The sequence below is a fragment of the Anabrus simplex genome, chromosome 1 (assembly GCF_040414725.1).
Source record: "Anabrus simplex isolate iqAnaSimp1 chromosome 1, ASM4041472v1, whole genome shotgun sequence".
Classification (NCBI taxonomy): domain Eukaryota; kingdom Metazoa; phylum Arthropoda; class Insecta; order Orthoptera; family Tettigoniidae; genus Anabrus; species Anabrus simplex.
This window is the reverse complement of record NC_090265.1, coordinates 867,731,717-867,750,994: the sequence shown is the minus strand read 5'-3', so window position 1 is coordinate 867,750,994 and position 19,278 is coordinate 867,731,717. Positions and strand designations below refer to the sequence as shown.

The 19,278-nt window shown below is 41.3% G+C and overlaps 1 protein-coding gene across 1 annotated transcript in view; it reads right to left on the bottom strand.

Moving 5' to 3' along the window:
* The window catches only part of TfIIFalpha (transcription factor IIFalpha), a 177,239-nt gene that overhangs the window by 125,529 nt on the left and 32,432 nt on the right, over positions 1–19,278 (bottom strand). The window contains exon 3 of the mRNA XM_067136495.2: positions 1,940–2,074. Within this exon, the coding sequence (XP_066992596.1) occupies positions 1,940–2,074 (135 nt within the window). The remainder of the gene's footprint in view (positions 1–1,939; positions 2,075–19,278) is intronic.

Genomic DNA, 19,278 nt, shown 5'->3' with positions numbered 1-19,278 from the left:
TAACATTAGCCGAACACAAAACGGAGATAGTTCTTCTGACAAGGAAAAGGATCGAAACTCTTGTACCAATGACTGTTGGAGAGTTAATGATTGAAACATCTGCGAGCACAAAATATCTAGGAGTGACACTTGACTCCAAGCTCACATTCTGCAATCATATTCAGAGAGCGACAGACAAGGCAGTAAAATATATGACTGCACTTAGCAGACTAATGGGAAATATTAAAGGTCTGAAATCCAGTAAAAGATGTCTTCTCATGTCGACGGTTCATTCAGTGCTCCTATATGGCTCTGAAATCTGGGCTGAATCCTTGAGATTTGCTTGGTACCGGAAAAGGATAGCTGCCGTACAATGGAGAGCGGCTTTACGTATTGCATGCGCATACCACACGGTTTCCGAACCTGCAATCCTCATGGTGGCAGCAATAGCCCCAATAGACCTACTTGCATTGGAGCGACATGAAATCTGGCGTACCCAAGGAGAGCTGGGAAATAAATGTGCAAAGAAGCGTGCCTTCAGTCAACGGATGAGGCGATGGCAACTCAGATGGGAAAGTGACCCTCGAGGCAAATGGACCAAGCGACTGATACCACGCTTGGATATCTGGGTTGAAAGGGCCCATGGTGAAGTAAATTACTACCTCATGCAGCTTCTAACAGGACATGGATATACTGTGATGACATTGACAACGTATTTCGCACCTTTTTTGTATGCGGCCATTGGACGATTCAGAGAAGATGTGTGGAAACTGAACTAGGAGAACTGACAACAGATAATATTATTTCGGTGATGCTGCAAAACCAGGAATCCTGGGATCGCGTGGCAGTGCATGTGGAGGACGTCCTTCATCAGAAGAAGGATTTGGAAGCATACAAACGTTCGTAAAGGAGAAATGAAGAAAGAAGAGGTCTGAAAGACAAAGCACGATATCACCCTGAAGTAATGCGAGAGTGGTTCCGGGGTGATGACACACATCGTGGGAAAAGGGTGTGTGGTTTTTAGTGGGTAAGAATCCCACACACTTGTGGAGTGTGGACCCTTCACAAGTGTCTTGTGAAGATTTTCCACAATCTCTCGTAAAAATTATTATTATTATTATTTTCAAATACAAGAATTCTTATTTTCAAATACAATAATAATATTAGCTTTACGTCCCACTAAGTACTTATTTTTTGTTTTTGGAGACAGCGAGGTGCCAGAATTTAGTCCTGCAGGAGTTATTTTACGTGCCAGTAAATCTACCAACACGAGGCTGACGTATTTGAGCACCTTCAAATACCACCGGACTGAGCCAGAATCGAACCTGCCAAGTTGGGGTCAGAAGGCCAGCACCTCAACTGTCTGAACCACTCAGCCCTGCTATTTCCAAATACATCTAAACAGCCTATTGGCCACTGTAGACCAACGGGTCCTGCTGTTTTTATCATTTCCACACAAAATCCATCTATTCCTGCTGCTTTTCCCACTTTATAATTAATTTGACAGAAGTTTCCACCTCTTCCATTGTGGTTTCACTCTCAGATTCTACTTCGTCACACTTCACCTCTATCAAAGACCTCTATAAAAGGCCTAGATTGTAATGGATAAATCTATTTAAAAATAATATAAGACAAAACGACCTGTAATGGAAGTTTGTAATTGATACACAGTGATGAAGGAGAACAGGAGAATGTGAGTCCAACTGCAGATTGTAAGAAATCCAGTTCTGTTGGCACCAATATGCTAGACAAATGGGGGGAATATATAAATGAAAGTTTTGGTAAATGAAGAACCCTTACAAGATAGTATACAAAGATCAAAGTTACTGTGGTAAGAATGAGTGAAGAAAGAAAATAGACATTCAATATGAAAATGGATGGAAAGAGAACTAGAAGAAGATCAACACACAGATAATTTATTATTATACCACCATCAATGAATGGCTAAAATATCACTTACTTTGGCATTTCCTCTTCTGTACCCTTGAACTCCTTCATGTTGTTCTCACGTTCCATCTTCACTTGACCCCATTTTGTAAAATCTACATTCACGGATGAATTGAATCGCATTACTTTGTAGGTCTTCTTGGTGTTCCTAAACACAGAGAAGTTGGAAGTTTACATATTACCTAGCTATCAAACGTGGTTGCTCACTTGAACTATAAGTTTAAATAAGAAGCTATGGTCAGCCCAAATAAAGTATCAGCACTCCAAAAATATGATCTTGTCTGTATGAACAGGTACCAGCTAGAATCCACAACAGTAGAAATTACACAGACATGAAACAAAAGACTACCAATATTTCAACAGAAGGATTTTGTAATTTGGCCCATAAGCCAGGCCATGACAAATGCTTTTAAATCTAGAAGCCAGAACTCAAACCTAGGAGCCAGGTAATTTTTCTAGTAATCGCATCATTAACATACTGGCATCCAGCCTCCTGAAAATAAAACATGGTAGTAATAGCAATAGGTATCGTGGTTTTATACACTACAACAGATTACCACAAAATGTAAAGACAGCATGACACTGAACTAAATAAGACATACAAATTTATCAAACTAGCCAATTGTTGCATACTTATATTTTGATACTGTTCTAAGAAACTTGTAAATTGTAAAATGTAAATAGCAAAGAGAATATTGTCATCAATAGCACCAAATTGCACAATTTCTTTCTATGTATTAGTCTGTCATGTTAAAGGATTAATAACTTAAAATTTAAACATTATCTACCTATCTAAAAACTAATACAATACGAGGAACAACCCATACTTTACAAGACATCCTTATTTTGCCTTTTGTGTCCATACACTTGCCTAGAAACTTCATATGCTGTCAACACATGGGAATAAATTGCGTGAGAGTACGTTCTATTTCACTTTACAATAACAGTTCAGTTGAAAGATATTTTTTTCTTTGCTTTACGTCGCACCGACACAGATAGGTCTTATGGTGACGATGGGATAGGAAAGGGGTAGGATTGAGAAGGAAGTGGCCGTGGCCTTAATTAAGGTACACACCGAGCGAGTTGGCCGTGCAAACAGAGGCGCGCGGCTGTGAGCTTGCATCCGGGAGACAGGGAGTTCGAATCCCACTGTCGGCAGCCCTGAAGATGGTTTTCCATGGTTTCCCATTTTTACACCAGGCAAATTTACCTTAATTTAGGCCACGGCCGCTTCCTTCCAACTCCTAGGTCTTTCCTATACCATCGTCGCCATAAGACCTATCTGTGTTGGCGCAACGTAAAGCTAATAGCAAAATTAAGGTACAGCCTGATGTGAAAATAGGAAACCACGGACAACCATATTCAGGGCTGCCGACAGTGGGATTTGAGCCCACTATCCCCCGGATGCAAACTCACAGCTGCGCACACCTAAGCGCATGGCCATCACACCCGGTTTGAAATAATCAATTCAATAGCAAACAAGATTCTACTTTAAAAGTAAAGGAACAACGCACGATATTATTCATGTCATTTACATGAGAAGAATATCTGAGTTATTTCTATGTCAGTAATACTTTCTTTACAAGAGGTTTTCTCGACATCCAAACGTTCGTACTTAACATTAATTTTTCCTATATTGCTTATGAAATGCAGCCTTGATTATTTTTTAAACTGGTAATAACATTAGTATCAAAGCAGAAATAGCCCTGTGTCGAGGGTTTGTGTATTATTAAATGCGCTTTGCAATAATTCAGCGACACCAAACCGGGAATCAAACATATAAAGGGGCAGATTATACTCAGCTCGAACAAGAAGGCGCCAAAGAAAGGATTTTAGGTGCCATGGCGACCTGGCACCCGGGATCTATCGTGCCCTGCCATCATCCAACTAAATATAACATTGAAGGAGAATAGTAAGATGAAAACACACAATAGGATAAACACAATGACAGGTCAATGTAGGAAGAGATACATAATAATAGTGTGTAGCCTCTAGAAAGCCCTGGTGCAGGTCTTTTTAGTTTATGCCCATGGGCGACCAACGTGTCTGTGAGGATAAGGCCCTGCCTACAGTAAAGCTTATACTTCCAGATGTTTGAGGTGTGTCCACCTATACAGCACTGGCTGGTAGCAGCAAACAGCAGCATTGCCTCATACGGACAGGCTGCCTCGCTGCTTGTAAAACTACAACCCAAATGCCAAGAGCGCTTAGATAGGTGTTTTGTTATTGCGCTTTTGAATGCAACTGGCATGAAGAGAGACACATTTTCTGAAATGCAGAAGAAAAAAAAATCACATTTCTGCACCAAATAGTTTGCATTTTATAGTCTGTTAAAGTAAAAGCAATGGCTAATTTCAGAAATATGCACAAGTTATTGCTGCTTCAAAATTCATCCAGCAACAAAGTTGGAAACAAAGGCAAAGGAAATTATAATATTTTTCCCTGGCTTTCTATGCCAACTCCAGGCAAATGGTGTGACAAAACACTTAACTCCATGATTACTTCCTTTCAAACTGTAGCACTAATTAACTGAAAATATCCACAGGGTAGAGATTCCTTGTCATGCAAACAGGTGAGTCAGAGAAAGCATAATGAAAGATGATTCAGAAAATTATGAAATCTCTCATCTAATAAAGCAAATTCCCATCCTATGAGAACTTTCAACATCAGAATATCTTTAACCATACACAATACTTAAGGATCTACACTGCCTGACAAAAAAAAAAGTTAGCAACCCGAAGAAATGGTCGGATTTCAATGTAACTTCGTACACATTCACACCATCAGCAATACGTAAATGATTAGAGTTGCAATTCTTTGTGACAGGTAGAGCGGCCAACAGAGTGCATTAGTGTTGTTCATCCTTAGTGTTGTTACCCGGCCTGATACGGTATATAAGGGGCATGAACAGCGTCAAATGTCCAGCTCCATGGCTAAATGGTTAGCGTGCTGGCCTTTGGTCACAGGGGTCCCGGGTTCGATTCCCGGCAGGATCGGGAATTTTAACCATCATTGGTTAACTTCCCTGGGACGGGGGCTGGGTGTATGTGTTGTCTTCATCATCATTTCATCCTCATCACGACGCGCAGGTCGCCTACGGGCACCAAATCAAAAGACCTGCACCTGGCGAACCAAACCCACCCTGGGATCTCCTGGCACTAAAAGCCATACGCCATTTCATTTCATTTCAGCGTCAAATGATGAGTCATCACTGTGAAGGACACGGAGATGCCGCATACTTGCGTGAGACAGCCTTATCAGCACCTAACAGAGTTTGAAAGGGGTCTCATTGAGGGACTCCATTTGGCCAGGTGATCAAATCATGCAATATACAGATTTGTGGGACATTTGGATATGACAGTGGCCCTATACTGGAGTGCATAGGAATGAAAGGACAGGCAAACTCATCATCAAGGTTCCAGTCAACCACGTCTGACCACCACAAGGGAAGATCACCGTATTGTGCACCAAGCACATTGTAACCCTTTCACATCCAAGAACAAGTAAGGGTCTCCCTGCAACATCCTGTGTCATCGCACATCGTTAGCCAGACTATGGAATTACCGTCCCATGCGTAGGCTGCCATTAACACCACAACACTAATGGCCGTGTTTGGAGTGGTGTCATGATCGGGAAGCATGGACTGGTGATATCACCAGATCTCACCCCGACAGAACGTGTGGGACCAGCTTGGACTTCAACTCTGTCCCAGTACCAGTATATCAAGGACCAGTTACAACAGTTGTGGGCCAGCTTGCCTCAGGGGAGGATACAACGGCTTAATGACACCCTTCCCAACTGAATCAGTGCAGAGGAGGTGCAATGTCATAATGATAAATGGACTCGTACTGCCAAGTTCTCTGTAAATTTGACTCAATTTTATAATCACTCAAATAACATCACATTCCCTCTCAACACATGAAGTTTCATTTCGTTTCCCCCTCCCCCTCTGGGTACTTCAATTTTTTGTCAGGCAGAGTAGTTAGACGTTCATGTAGAGCACAAAGATTTTTATGTGATTGCCATTCTTCTGTTTTCTGAAATTAGAATATGTACATTTTTTGTGAAAACTGCAGTGAAGGTTTTATGGAGCCCAGTCAGTAATGTTGATAGTGAGAGGTCATTTTCAGAAATTTTTTAAAAACATTTTTTTTATGTTGCACAGATACAAATAAGTCCTATGGCGATGATGGGATAGGAAAGGGCTAGGAATGGGAAGGAAGTGGCCGTAACCTTAATTAAGGTACAGCCTGGTATGAAAATGGTAAACCACAGAAAACCATCTTCAGGGCTGTCGACAGTGGGGTTCAAACCCACTATTTTCTGAATGCAAGCTCACAGTTGTGCAACCCTAACTGCAAGACCAACTCACCTGGTAGAGGTCATTTTCAACATATTTTAATATAATGTCTGACAGGAGAATAGATCTGACTCCCAGTAATATGGGACTCATGGTATCTCTGTTTTTTCAGACTAATTTGTAAATTATGTACATAGGCCAAGCCCTACTTGTTAAAGTGGCAGGATGAAATTTTTCCAAACATCCATGCTTTGACATACCTAATACGCATTTTGACCAGGCGAGTTGGTCATGCGGTTAGGGACGTGCAGCTGTGAGCTTGAATCCAGGAGATAGTGGGTTAGAACCCCACTGTCGGCAGCCCTGAAAATGGTTTTCCGTGGTTTCCCATTTTCACACCAGGCAAATGCTGCGGCTGTACCTTAATTAGGTCACAGCCACTTCCTTCGCATTCCTAGCACTTTCCTATCCCATTGTCGCCATAAGACCTATCTGTAACTGTGCGACATAAAGCAAATTGTAAAAAACGAAGCAGCATTTTCAGCAGAAGCATAACTCTCATGTTTCTTGTACATATATAAGAATAAAATATTATGTTATACTGCAAGTATGTTGTCAACTACCTTATGGTTTAGCTTTTATTGCTGAAAAGTGGAAATACTGTACTGTACTATCGATATATAGGAGATCGATGTGTGTGTTGTAAGATCAGGGAGAAGAGAATTGTTGTTTATACTTTGGATGTAATGGCGACTGTCAATAAGAGGTTGTTTATTTTGTTTAAATCGCTAATTATTCAGTACATTGGCGCAATCGGTAGGAACTGTACTATCGATATATAAGAGATCGATGTGTGTGTTGTAAGATCAGGGAGAAGAGAATTGTTGTTTATGCTTTGTATGTAATGGCGACTGTCAAAAAAGAGGTTGTTTATTTTGTTTAAATCACTAATTATTCAGTACAAATACAAACTTAGCAAAATTACTGAATGTGTAAGATAAAAATAGTTAAAAATATACCAAAATAACTTTTTTAAATGATGTAGTTAGGCAAACATTTTTACCACAATCAGGTGCATCTTTTATATTTTATACTATATATATGTATACAGGTTTATTATTTAAAACCAACCTTTGTTAACAGGCTGCCATAAATAACAAGGTAATACGGATCACATGTGATGGAGGCGTTACAACAGAATAAACACAGAAAATACATCATAATAATAATAATAATAATAATAATAATAATAATAATAATAATAATAATAATAATAATAATGTTATTGACTTTATGTCCCACTAACTACTTTTATGGTTATTGGACATTATAAATTTTCCACCAAACTCATTCCTGGTTGCCAGTGTTTCGTCCCAGTGTGCTAAATTGGGCTCATCAGTTGGTAAATAGCACACCCAGCAAGATGCATGGCTAGGGCATACTGCGGAGGCCACTCCATAGGCAACTTGGAGGTTCGCTATGGGAATCAACATCTATATCATCTGATGGCCAAGCAGGCATCAATTTTTGAAAATGGGACAAAGTCTCTCATAGTGCACTGGCACTGCCGGTGGCTCGAAGTAGCCTAGGCAGTGGCCTCCGTGATATGCACTAGCCATGCATCTTGGTGGGTGTGCTATTTACCAACTGATGAGCCCAATTTAGCACACTGGGGCGAAACGCTGGCAACCAGGAATGAGTTAGGTGGAAAATTTATAATGTCCAATAACGACCAACTATATTGGTATTATAAATTTACTCATTCGGGACAAATATTTGAGGTTCCCATATTTGAGGGTCCAATAATGGACCAACTATATTGGTATTATAAATTTACTTTTATGGTTTTCAGAGACATTGAGGTGCTGGAATTTCATCCCTCAGGAGTTCTTTCACGTGCCAGTAAATCTACCGACACAACACTGACATATTTGTGCACCTCCAAATACCACTGGACTGAGCCAGGATAGAACGTGCCAAGTTGGGTCAGAAAGCCAGCGCCTCAACCATCTGAGCCACTCCACCCAGTGAATTTACATAATTTTGTAAGTTCTTGTCTGTAACAACATTATGCACTGAATACGTGCTGCCTAAGGAGTCTAATGGAATCTCAGAGATCTATTGTAACTATTTCGTGAATGTCCTCCACAGGTAGTTGGAAACACTTCAATGTGTTGGCGGTGTCAAGGTATGGTGCCATGTGCTCTGACCATTAGTCCTATTACTTCAATCCAAAACGACGGCTGTATACGTGGACGAGACCTGGAGACACTGGAAGGTATCAAATTGACTTCATTATGATTAGGCAGAGATTCAGAAACCAGGTGTTGGGTTGCAAAACTTTCCCAGGAGCAGACATGGACTCTGACCACAACTTGTTGGTCATGAAATGCCATCTGAAGTTGAAGAAATTGAAGAACGGAAAGAATGCAAAACGATGGGATCTAGACAAGTTGAAAGAAAAGAGTGTGAAGGGATTGTTTCAAGGAACATGTTGCACAAGGGCTAAATGAAAAGGCTGAAGGAAACACAACAGAGGAAGAGTGGATAGTAATGAAAAACGAAGTCAGTAGGGCTGCTGAAGAAATGTTAGGAAGGAAGAATAGAGCAACTAAGAACAAGTGGAAAACTCAGGAGATACTAGGCCTAATTGATGAACGACGAAAATACAAGAATGCTAGAAATGAAGAGGGCAGAAAAGAATACAGGCGATTAAAGAATCAAGTGGATAGAAAGTGCAAAGTAGCTAAGGAAGAATGGCTGAAGGAGAAGTGCAAGGATTACATGTTTCAAGAAAGTGTATAAATTTACGACTATTAGTTTTTTAAGACTTTATTAAGGCTTCATTTTAAGAATATCATAACTATTGTTAACCATTTGCTCACCATTTGAAGCACATTTCCAACATCATCCTCACTTTCATATGTAATTTTAATACAATCAGGTACCTGATTAATTACCTTTCAGATTGAGATTAAGGCTGAAGATGCCCTTAATTAAAGGGCAAAACATGTCCCTATAATTTTATTCAAGATTTAATTTCTTAATTAAAATCTCTATTTATGTATTGAATAGGTGGAATAAATAAATTTTAATATTTGACTTCAAAGTGCAAGGATGTCGAAGGTTGTATGTTCTTGGCAAAGGTAGATGCTGCATACAGGAAAATCAAGGAAATCTAGGTGTATGAATATTAAGAGCTCAGATGGAAAGCCACTTCTAGGGAAAGAAGACAAAGCAGAAAGATGGCAGGAGCATATCCAACAGTTGTATCAAGGTAAAGATGTAGATCATTTGGTTCTGCAACATGAAGAGGCTGTTGATGCTGATGAAATGGGAGACCCAATTTTGAGGTCAGAGTTTGACAGAGCTGTGAGTGACCTGAATAGAAACAAAGCACCTGGAATTGATGACATTCCCTCTGAATTACTGACTGCCTTAGGAGAAACCAGCATGGCAAGGTTATTCCATTTAGTGTGTAACATGTATGAGACAGGAGAAGTCCAATCCGATTTTCGGCAGAATGTTGTTATACCTATTCCCAAGAAAACTGATGCTGACAGGTGTGAGAACTACCGCACCAATAGTTTAGTATCTCATGCCTGCAAAATTTGAACACGTATTATTTACAGAAGAATGGAAAAACAAGATGAAGCTGAGTTGGGAGAAGATCAATTTGGCTTCAGAAGAAATGTAGGAACACGTGAAGCAATCCTGACTTTACGTCTGATCTTAGAGGATCGAATCAAGAAGGACAAGCCCACGTATATGGCATTCGTAGATCTAGAAAAGGCATTCAATAATGTTGATTGGACCAAGCTATTTAAGATTCTGAAGATGATTGGGATTAGATACTGTTGTATACAAGGAACTTGATGTACAAGGCACAACATAAAAGTTTATTACTTGGAACTTTTCATACAGTATGTACACACAAAAAAAAAAAAAAACTTGTCTTGACGTTTAATGTGCTGCACACGTTCAATGCTAACATAAATTAGTAGACTGAGGGTCTTAAAACTATATACATTTATACACTTCAATATTTCTATGTACACTGAGTTCTATCTTGATAAGATAGTCTGTTCTGATGAATGAATGTCCATGATAGTGGAAAACTATCTGTAGTTGACAGAATGACAAGTGGAACTTGTAGAAAGTCCGTAGTAACAGAATGCAAGTTACGAGTTGTAGGACTTGCAAGGAACTTGCAGTCAAGTTCATAAATAGCAGAATGCTTGGATTTTTTTTTGCTAGTGGCTTTACGTCGCACCAACACAGATAGGTCTTATGGCGATGATGGGATAGGAAAGGACAAGGAGTTGGAAGGAAGCGGCCGTGGCCTTAACTAAGGTACAGCCCCAGCATTTGCCTGGTGTGAAAATGGGAAACCACGGAAAACCATTTTCAGGGCTGCCGATAGTGGGATTCGAACCTACTATCTCCCGGATGCAAGCTCACAGCCGCGCGCCTCTACGCGCACGGCCAACTCGCCCGGTGAATGCTTGGATTGAAGTTGGAGAACTTGTAAGGAACTTGTGTTAAAGTTCATGGGTAGCAGAATGCTAGGACGGGATGCACGATGGCGATACGGGAGGCAGGATACATGAGGCAATGTCCTGAGGTGAAACCTCCTGGCCAGAATTAGTCCACCTATTCAGAACACTTATTTAAGAGGGTACCTCCGTGTCTGACATATGGTGTAGTCTGGTCGTTGACTTGGGGAGTTCCTGGAGAGGCGAGAACGTCGCTTAATTTATAGCGCTGGCTGACGTCACAGACGATTACATAAAATCCGTTTCATGGTCCGTATCGCACTTCAATACTTAATTGTGAGTCACAGACGATTACGTCAGCGCACTGCAGTCCACCTCGTGGTCTCTCGAAAAGTCGATGATGGGCGGGCTGCAGAGCTTGCAGGCAGTGGAGGACACACACAACACCCTCCCCTCCTAATTACGCCGGTACGGCACTGGCGGCGGCAGCGATGCTGGGCTGGAAAGTCGGCCGTGTATGTTGTCCAGAGCCTGGTCTGTGCGAAGGAGCGTAGAATCGTCTGGAAAAGAACCCATGTTGATTAGATGGTCCAGAGCTCGTTCTGCAATGGATTTCTGAGGTGTGACAAGTGAATCAACAGAAGGACATGGACGATAGTGGAGGCGGATCTGGTCCTGGTGGCGGCAGATGCGTTTCTCGGCGGTCTGGATGTCGTAGAGACGATGGCCCAAGGTACGGTAAATGATACCAGGTATCCAGGGAGGATTGGACTTGAAAGTCTGGACATACACTTTGTCGGGGGCGGTGAACTTTGGTTGCGAGCGCTGCGGCTGGGCAAGAAGATGCTGCAACAAAGAAAGCAAAGTTCGATGAGGGCGTCCATGGGGCTTGTGAGCTGGAGTGAGGTTGTCGGTACCAGGCATAGTCCTATATCTGCCTAGGAGTTGTAACAATGCCTGATCCTTCGTTAAACCTGAAGATACGGCTATCTTCATGTTTTTCTTGAAAGTCTGGACAAAACGTTCAGCTTCACCATTAGATTGTGGGTGAAAAGGCAGTGCCAGAATATGCCGAATGCCATTATGAGTACAGAAGTTCTGGAAGTTGGTGGCAGTAAATTGAGGTCCATTGTCTGAAATGAGCACTTGAGGTAAACCTTCAGTAGTGAAAATCTTCTGAAGTGCGCGAATGGTAGCTTCTGTAGTAGTAGAATGCATTTCTACGATGTAAGGAAAGTTGGATAGAGAATCTATCACTATGAGCCACATAGAGTTGAGAAAAGGTCCAGCGAAGTCTATGTGCACTCTTTCCCAAGGAGAAGTAGCAGGAGGCCATGGAGCAAGGTCAGGCGACGGTGCGTTCTGATGCACTTGACAAGATCCACAGTGGCAGATGAGTTTCTCAATGTCGGCGTCAATACCGGGCCAATAACAGTGTTGACGGGCGAGTTGCTGGGGTGCATGATATTCCCCAATGACCTTCATGTAACAAGTCGAGAACTTGTTTGCGCAGACTAAGTGGGATAACCACTCGGAATAGGGTGCCTGTTTCTAATAGGATTACTCCGGCACGAGCTGTGAGACGATGCGGAAGACGATGATAAAGTGCAAGGCTGATAGGAAGCTTGTGTTGAAGAGGCCAACCGTTGCGGATATAAGTACGAACTTTAGCTAGCGTACTATCCTTATCATTACATAAAATCAGCTTCATGGTCCGTATCGCACTTCAATAGATTCACAATTAAGTATTTATTTTCCACCTAGTCGATACAATGATTGCTTAAGGCAATTTTTAATGGTCAAAAGTGGTACATGTTTCGTATATTATCAACATCTTCAGCCACATAACACTGTTTAGATGAAAAATATATTTTAAGGACACTTCCTCTAAAGCACTACTTTGTCAATTTTAAATATTTTTCATCTAAACAGTGTTATGTGGCTGAAGATGTTGATAATATACGAAACATGTACCACTTTTGACCATTAAAAATTGCCTTAAGCAATCATTGTATCGACTAGGTGGAAAATAAATACTTAATTGTGAATCTATCCTTATCAGTCGCTTTGGCGATGCAAGCAGCGTCAATGGGAAAACTGGAGACTGTGTCTTCAAGCTCAATGTCTAATTGAAGACATTCAGATTCTTGAGAATCGAAAGTAGTATCAGGACCTACAGGTAAGCGAGGGAGAGCATCAGCATTACAATGCTGGGATGTGCTACGATAGACAATCTGATAGGAGTAGTCAGAAAGAAATATGGACCATCTCTGAAGTTTCCGTAGAGAATGTTCAGGGATCTTATTACCAGAATGGAATAAGTGAACAAGAGGCTTGTGATCAGTGATTATGAGGAAACGGTTGCCATATAGATACTTGTTGAAATGGCGAATACCAAATATAATAGCTAAGGCTTCTTTCTCTATCTGAGAGTAGTGGCGTTGATGTTCGTTGAGCGTCTTGGAAGCGAAGGCTATAGGACGTTCTTGTCCGTGACGATCCTTCTGGGAGAGAACGGCGCCGAGTCCATAATCAGATGCATCCTTGGCGAGAGTGAGGAGCTTACCGGGCTGAAAATGAGTAACCATGACAGCGTGGACAAGGGCCTTGTTAATGGTCTGCCAGGCATGCTGACATGGCTGAGACCAATGAAATTTAGCACCTTTCTTGCGTAAGGCGTTCAGAGGAGCTGCTACTGAAGCGAAGCGTGGAATGAACTTGTTGTAATAGTTCGCTTTGCCAATGAAGGATTGTAGCTGTTTGACGTTCTGCGGTGCGGGCATGTTGACAATGGCAGAGACATTCTGTTCGCTAGGTCGAATGCCATTCTTATCAATGATATGACCTAGGTACTGAACTTGAGGTTGAAAGAATGTGCACTTAGCGAGATTAGCACGTAGGCCATTTTCTTTCAATTTGGTGAGGAGCAGGCGCAGATTATTCAGGTGCTCTTGATGATCTTTGCCAGTCACAAGAATGTCATCAAGGTAATTAGCACAACCAGGAATGGAGGCGGTAAGCTGTGCTAAATATCGCTGGAAAATCGCAGCGGAGGAAGACACCAAAAGGTAGGCGCTGGAGCTGTAGAAGTCCAAGAGGGATATTCAGTGTGAGGCTCTGCTTGGATTCTTCGTCTAAAAGTAGCTGTAGATAAGCTTCTTTAAGATCCACTTTAGAGAAGAACTGTCCACCAGCTAAACGGCGAAATAAATCTTCAGGACAGGGAATTGGAAAAGCGTCGGTTTCAATCTGAGAGTTGATTGTAGAGCGAAAAGCACCACAAATGTGGATATTGCCATTAGCTTTTTTAACTACGACGAGCGGAGTAGCCCATTTACTGGAATTGACTGGAGCTACGATACCAGCTGCGAGCCATCTCTGTAATTCTTGCGTAACGTGATCCTGAAGTGCAAGTGGGACTGGACGTCCTTTGAAAAAGCGAGGCTTGGCTCCTGATTTAAGCTGGATGTGAGCTGTGTAGTCTTTGGCTGTGCCTAAGGTAGAGTCGAAAACTTCTGGAAATTGCTCGAGGAGATCAGAGGTAGGTGTAAGGCGGAGACTACATTGATGTTGTCATGTACTTGAAAGCCGAATAAATTGAAAAGATCCATGCCTAGAATGTTGGATGCAGTGTAGTTATTGACAACTAGTAAGGTAACTACCTTATGAATATCTTTATATCTTGCTGGAACAGTGATTTTTCCTTTAATATCAATGTTGTTCTTGTTAAAAGTAACAAGTTGGACATCAGCAGGAGAGAAAGACGGCGATCCCAAGCTGTGTTATGTAGCAAGATTGATGATGGAGACGGGCGATCCAGTATCTAATTGAAAATCAGTAGAGTGATCTGGGAAAGCGATCAGAATGATGATCTTACTAGAATTTCTTGTAGGAAGAATGAGGTTGATTTGAACAACTTCCATGTCCTATCGTGTCTTCTGAATAGGTTTCTTCGCAGGATGAGTACGGGCAGGGCGGGACGTACTTTGACAGACAGTCTTGATGTGCCCTATTTTATGACAGCGATCACAGGTGGACTTGAAGAAGCGGCAGTCATGGCGTTCATGATGCTTAAAACATTCTCTGCAGGAAGGCAGGAGCTGAGGAGTTTTCTGAGGAATGCGTGTCTTCGTAGAAGAGCGAGAAGGAACCTGTCGGGAACGCTTCGAAGTGAGAGAGCTGACCTGGCAGTTCAAAGGAGCAGAATGCTTGCTGGCCGTATGAGATACGTGAGCGACTTCATGTTTGGTAGCTATTTCAGCTGCAATCTTAGTAGTCATTTCATAGACTGTGGCAATATGCTGTACTTCTTCTAAAGAAGGGTTACTACTCTTGACAGCATCGAAACAAACTTTGTCTTGGGGAGTATAGAGAATAACCATGTCCCGAATGAGTGAATCAGTGTAGGGCATGCTACAACCATCCTTAGAACAGATAAACTTGCAACTCTTGGAGAGGCCACGTAATTCCGCAATCCATTCTGTGTGAGTGTGGTGCGGCTTCATTCTACATTGAAAAAATTTATAGCGAGCTGCTACAATGTGGGGATCCATAGCATAATGTTCATTTATGCGAGCTAGGAGCTGTGCGAAAGGAACTTCCGAGATCTGTTCTTCGGGACTTAATTTCTGCAGTAATTCGCAGGTTGTATTTCCTACAGAACTGAGAAAAAGAGCTCGTTGGTGCTTCTCGTCCGTAATGGAGTGACAGATGAAGTGCTGTTGAAGGCGAGCTAAATATACTGACCATTCTTCTTTCTATGGGTCAAAGGCAGAAAAGGCAGGAACGGTAGTGGTCTGTGCGGCTGAAGAGAGAGCCTGAAGGGCTGTAAGCAATGCTGACTGCTGCTGTTGCATGAATTGCTGTTGTTGCTGCTGCAAAGCCTGCAATATAGCTGCTAATTGTTCCGTACTAGCCATGTTGACTGATGATACAGTGAGCACAACGTGTGAAACAGGATGTAGCGGACCAGCTGGAAGCGTGACCTTCAGCGAGCGCCTGGGAGTGAGAGAGAAAGAATGAGCGCAGACAGAGAATGCACTGGAGAAACAGGTGCTGTGTCCATGCCATGCAATGTTGGCCTGGTGTCCGCAGTTCGAACGGGGCGTATACTGGAAGTAAGTCACTACACAAATACGAAATGGTGGCGATAGAACATCGTCCTAGTGAGCTGAGGAAATAAGGAAGGTCTGTTGTATGGCGTACAAACTGTTTCTGTTGGCAGATTGGAGGCGTGCCTAACGTGTTTCTTGTGGCCAATATTGTTGATATGGCGTAACTAAGACTTTTCCTCGTCGCTATATTGTTGATATGGCAGTGCTACTTTTACCTCGTCGCTATTTTGTTGATATGGCGCAACTAAATTTTCCTCGTCGCCATATTGTTGTGTTGTATACAAGGAACTTGATATACAAGGCACAACATAAAAGTTTATTACTTGGAACTTTTCATACAATATGTACACAAAAAGAACGAAACTTGTCTTGAAGTTTAATGTGCTGCACACGTTCAATGCTAACATAAATTAGTAGACTGAGGGTCTTAAAACTATACACATTTATACACTTCAATATTTCTATGTACACTGAGTTCTATCTTGATAAGATAGCCTGCTCTGATGAACGAATGTCCGTGATAGTGGAAGACTATCTGTAGTTGGCAGAATGACAAGTGGAACTTGTAGAAAGTCCGTAGTAGCAGAATGCTAGTTACGAGTTGTAGGACTTGCAAGGAACTTGTGGTAAAGTTCATGAATAGCAGAATGCTTGGATTGAAGTCGGAGAACTTGTAGGGAACTTGTGTTAAAGTTCATGGGTAGCAGAATGTTAGGTCAGGATGCACGATGGCAATACGGGAGGCAGGATACATGAGGCAATCTCCTGAGGTGAAACCTCCCGGCCAGAATTAGTACACCTATTCAGAACACTTATTTAAGAGGGTACCTCCGTGTCTGACATACGGTGTAGTCTGGTCGTTGGACACTTGGGGAGTGCCTGGAGAGGCGAGAACGTCACTCAATTTATAGCGCTGGCTGATGTCACAGACGATTGCGTCAGCGCACTGCAGTCCACCTCATGATCTCTCGAAACGTCAATGATGGGCGGGCTGCGGAGCTTGCAGGTGGCGGACGACACACACAACAGATACCGAGAACGAAGAATTATCTACAATCTGTATAAAAATCAGTCTGCAGTGATAAGAATCGAGGGCTTTGATAAAGAAGCAGCAATCCAGAAAGGAGTGAGGCAAGGCTGCAGTTTGTCCCCCTCCTTTTCAATGTTTACATAGAACAGGCTATAAAGAAAATCAAAGAGGAATTTGGAAAGGGAATCACAGTCCAAGGAGAGGAAATCAAAACCTTCAGATTTGCTGATGATATTGTTATTTTATCTGAGACTCCAGAAGATCACAAGAAGTTGCTGAATGGTATGGACGATGTCTTGGGTAAGGAGTACAAGATGAAAATAAATAAGTCCAAAACAAAAGTCATGGAGTGCAGTCGAACAAAGGCAGGTGATGCAGGAAATATTAGATTAGGAAATGAAGACTTAAAGGAAGTAGTAGTAAAATAACTAACGATGGCAGAAGTGAGAAGGACATAAAATGCAGACTAGCACAAGCAAGGAAGAGCTTTCTTAAGAAAAGAAATTTGCTCACTTCAAACATTGATATAGCAATTAGAAAGATGTTTTTGAAGACTTTCGTATGGAGCATAACATTGTATGGAAGTGAAACATGGACGATTACTAGCTCAGAAAGAAAGAGAATAGAAGCTTTTGAAATGTGGTGTTACAGAAGAATGCTGAAGCCGTGAGATGGATAGATCAAATCACAAATGAAGAGATACTGAATCGAATTGGTGAGAGGAGATTGATTTGGCTAAATTTGACGAGAAGAAGGGATAGAATGATAGGATACATTTTAAGACACCCAGGACTTGTTCAGTTGGTTTTTGAAGGAAGTGTAGGTGGTAAGAACGGTAGGGGTAGGCCAAGGTATGAATATGACAAGCAGATTAGAGCAGATGTAGGATGCAATAGTTACGTAGAAATGAAAAGGTTAGCACAGGATAGGGCGGCATGGACGGCTGCATCAAACCAGTCTATAGAATGATGACTCAAACAACACACTTCAATCTCTTGAAAATGCTGTTTGGATTTGCAATAGGGGTTTGTGGGTTCGTAAATATATTTTTTTTCTCAACATTTACCCCTTCTGGTTGACCTTTGTGGTATTCGAACCGTAGAGTTGGATCTACGAAGAAGCCTTTAGGGCTGTGTTCTCTGAAGGCTATCATGTCAATAAAAGAACTGCCGTTCATGGCCACTCCGTTGACATTAAAGGCCTTCTTCCTCAGTTCTTTGGCTATAAAGGACTTAATTTGAAGGTATAGAGAATTTTGCAGAAGCTCTCCATGTTAACAGGATCCTAGGACATGAGCAAGAATTTCTTTCGCTCCACAGCCGCATTGACAGAGGTGGTTGTCCAGGGATCTGCTGGGCACAGAGTCGACTGCAGAAACGTTTGTCATCATTTTTATCACCTCTCACCACACATTAATAGACAGGCCAATGTTATTTCTGACCCGAGAATTTCTGGTGTATACTCTTTGTATAGTTCTACTCCAAGCCCTCTTTGAGTTAGTTGATTTTGTTGAGATTTAACTTTTTAGTTGATAGTTATGGTCTTATGAAATTTATGAGTTTTCAGGGTTATGTGTGATTTATGTTTTTTAACTTTCTCCTTATACTAGCAGGATTTTCATCTTGTTTAGCTGAAACTAATCAAACCCCTTTTGATTTTGCAGAGGGGGTCTAAGTTGGTTTCAGGATCTAATATTTATTTAGAAGATGATTTGCTTTAATTTTTTTAGCAGAGTATGCTAGAATTTTACCCATAGGAATGGTATTGTGTATGATTTTCTGGAAAATTCATGATCTTTTAATTCTTGCCTATTTTTTTATTATTGTACAGACCGTTCCAGGCATTTACATTTCTTTTTAAACATTGATTTCTGAAATGTTGAGAAGTTTCAATCATTCCTTACTTTCCATACGAGAATTTCTCTATGCGTGAGCCAATGGATTACACCAGCCTTCAACAAAACCCTCTTTTTGTGCAGTAAAAACGAAAGTAGGTGGGTTTTATGTATTTCTTAATGCAGAATTTGAGAAAAAGATTAGTTTTGGCTATCACGTCTGGTTAAGTGGAAATTTTACAAAATGTTATTTTGTTCTTACGTAAAATTGTTGATACTTGGTATTGATTAAATTTGATATATTAATGTAAATTTCAGCTTGCAAAACGTAATCATATTTTGCATGCATTAAATACACATAAATGCTGCTTTGTAAACAAGTAGATGGTTTGTATTATATTTTTAATGTATACTGAAATTCGTGAAACTGAAGCATAAAGCGCCTATTTAGTTTCGGCTGTACAGTTGCTTTTAAATTAATATAACCGTACCTTGAATGAAAATTACATGGTTAAACATACGTAGTTTTGTTACTTACATTATGTGCAGGTTAGATTCACACCTCCGTGTTTTTCCAT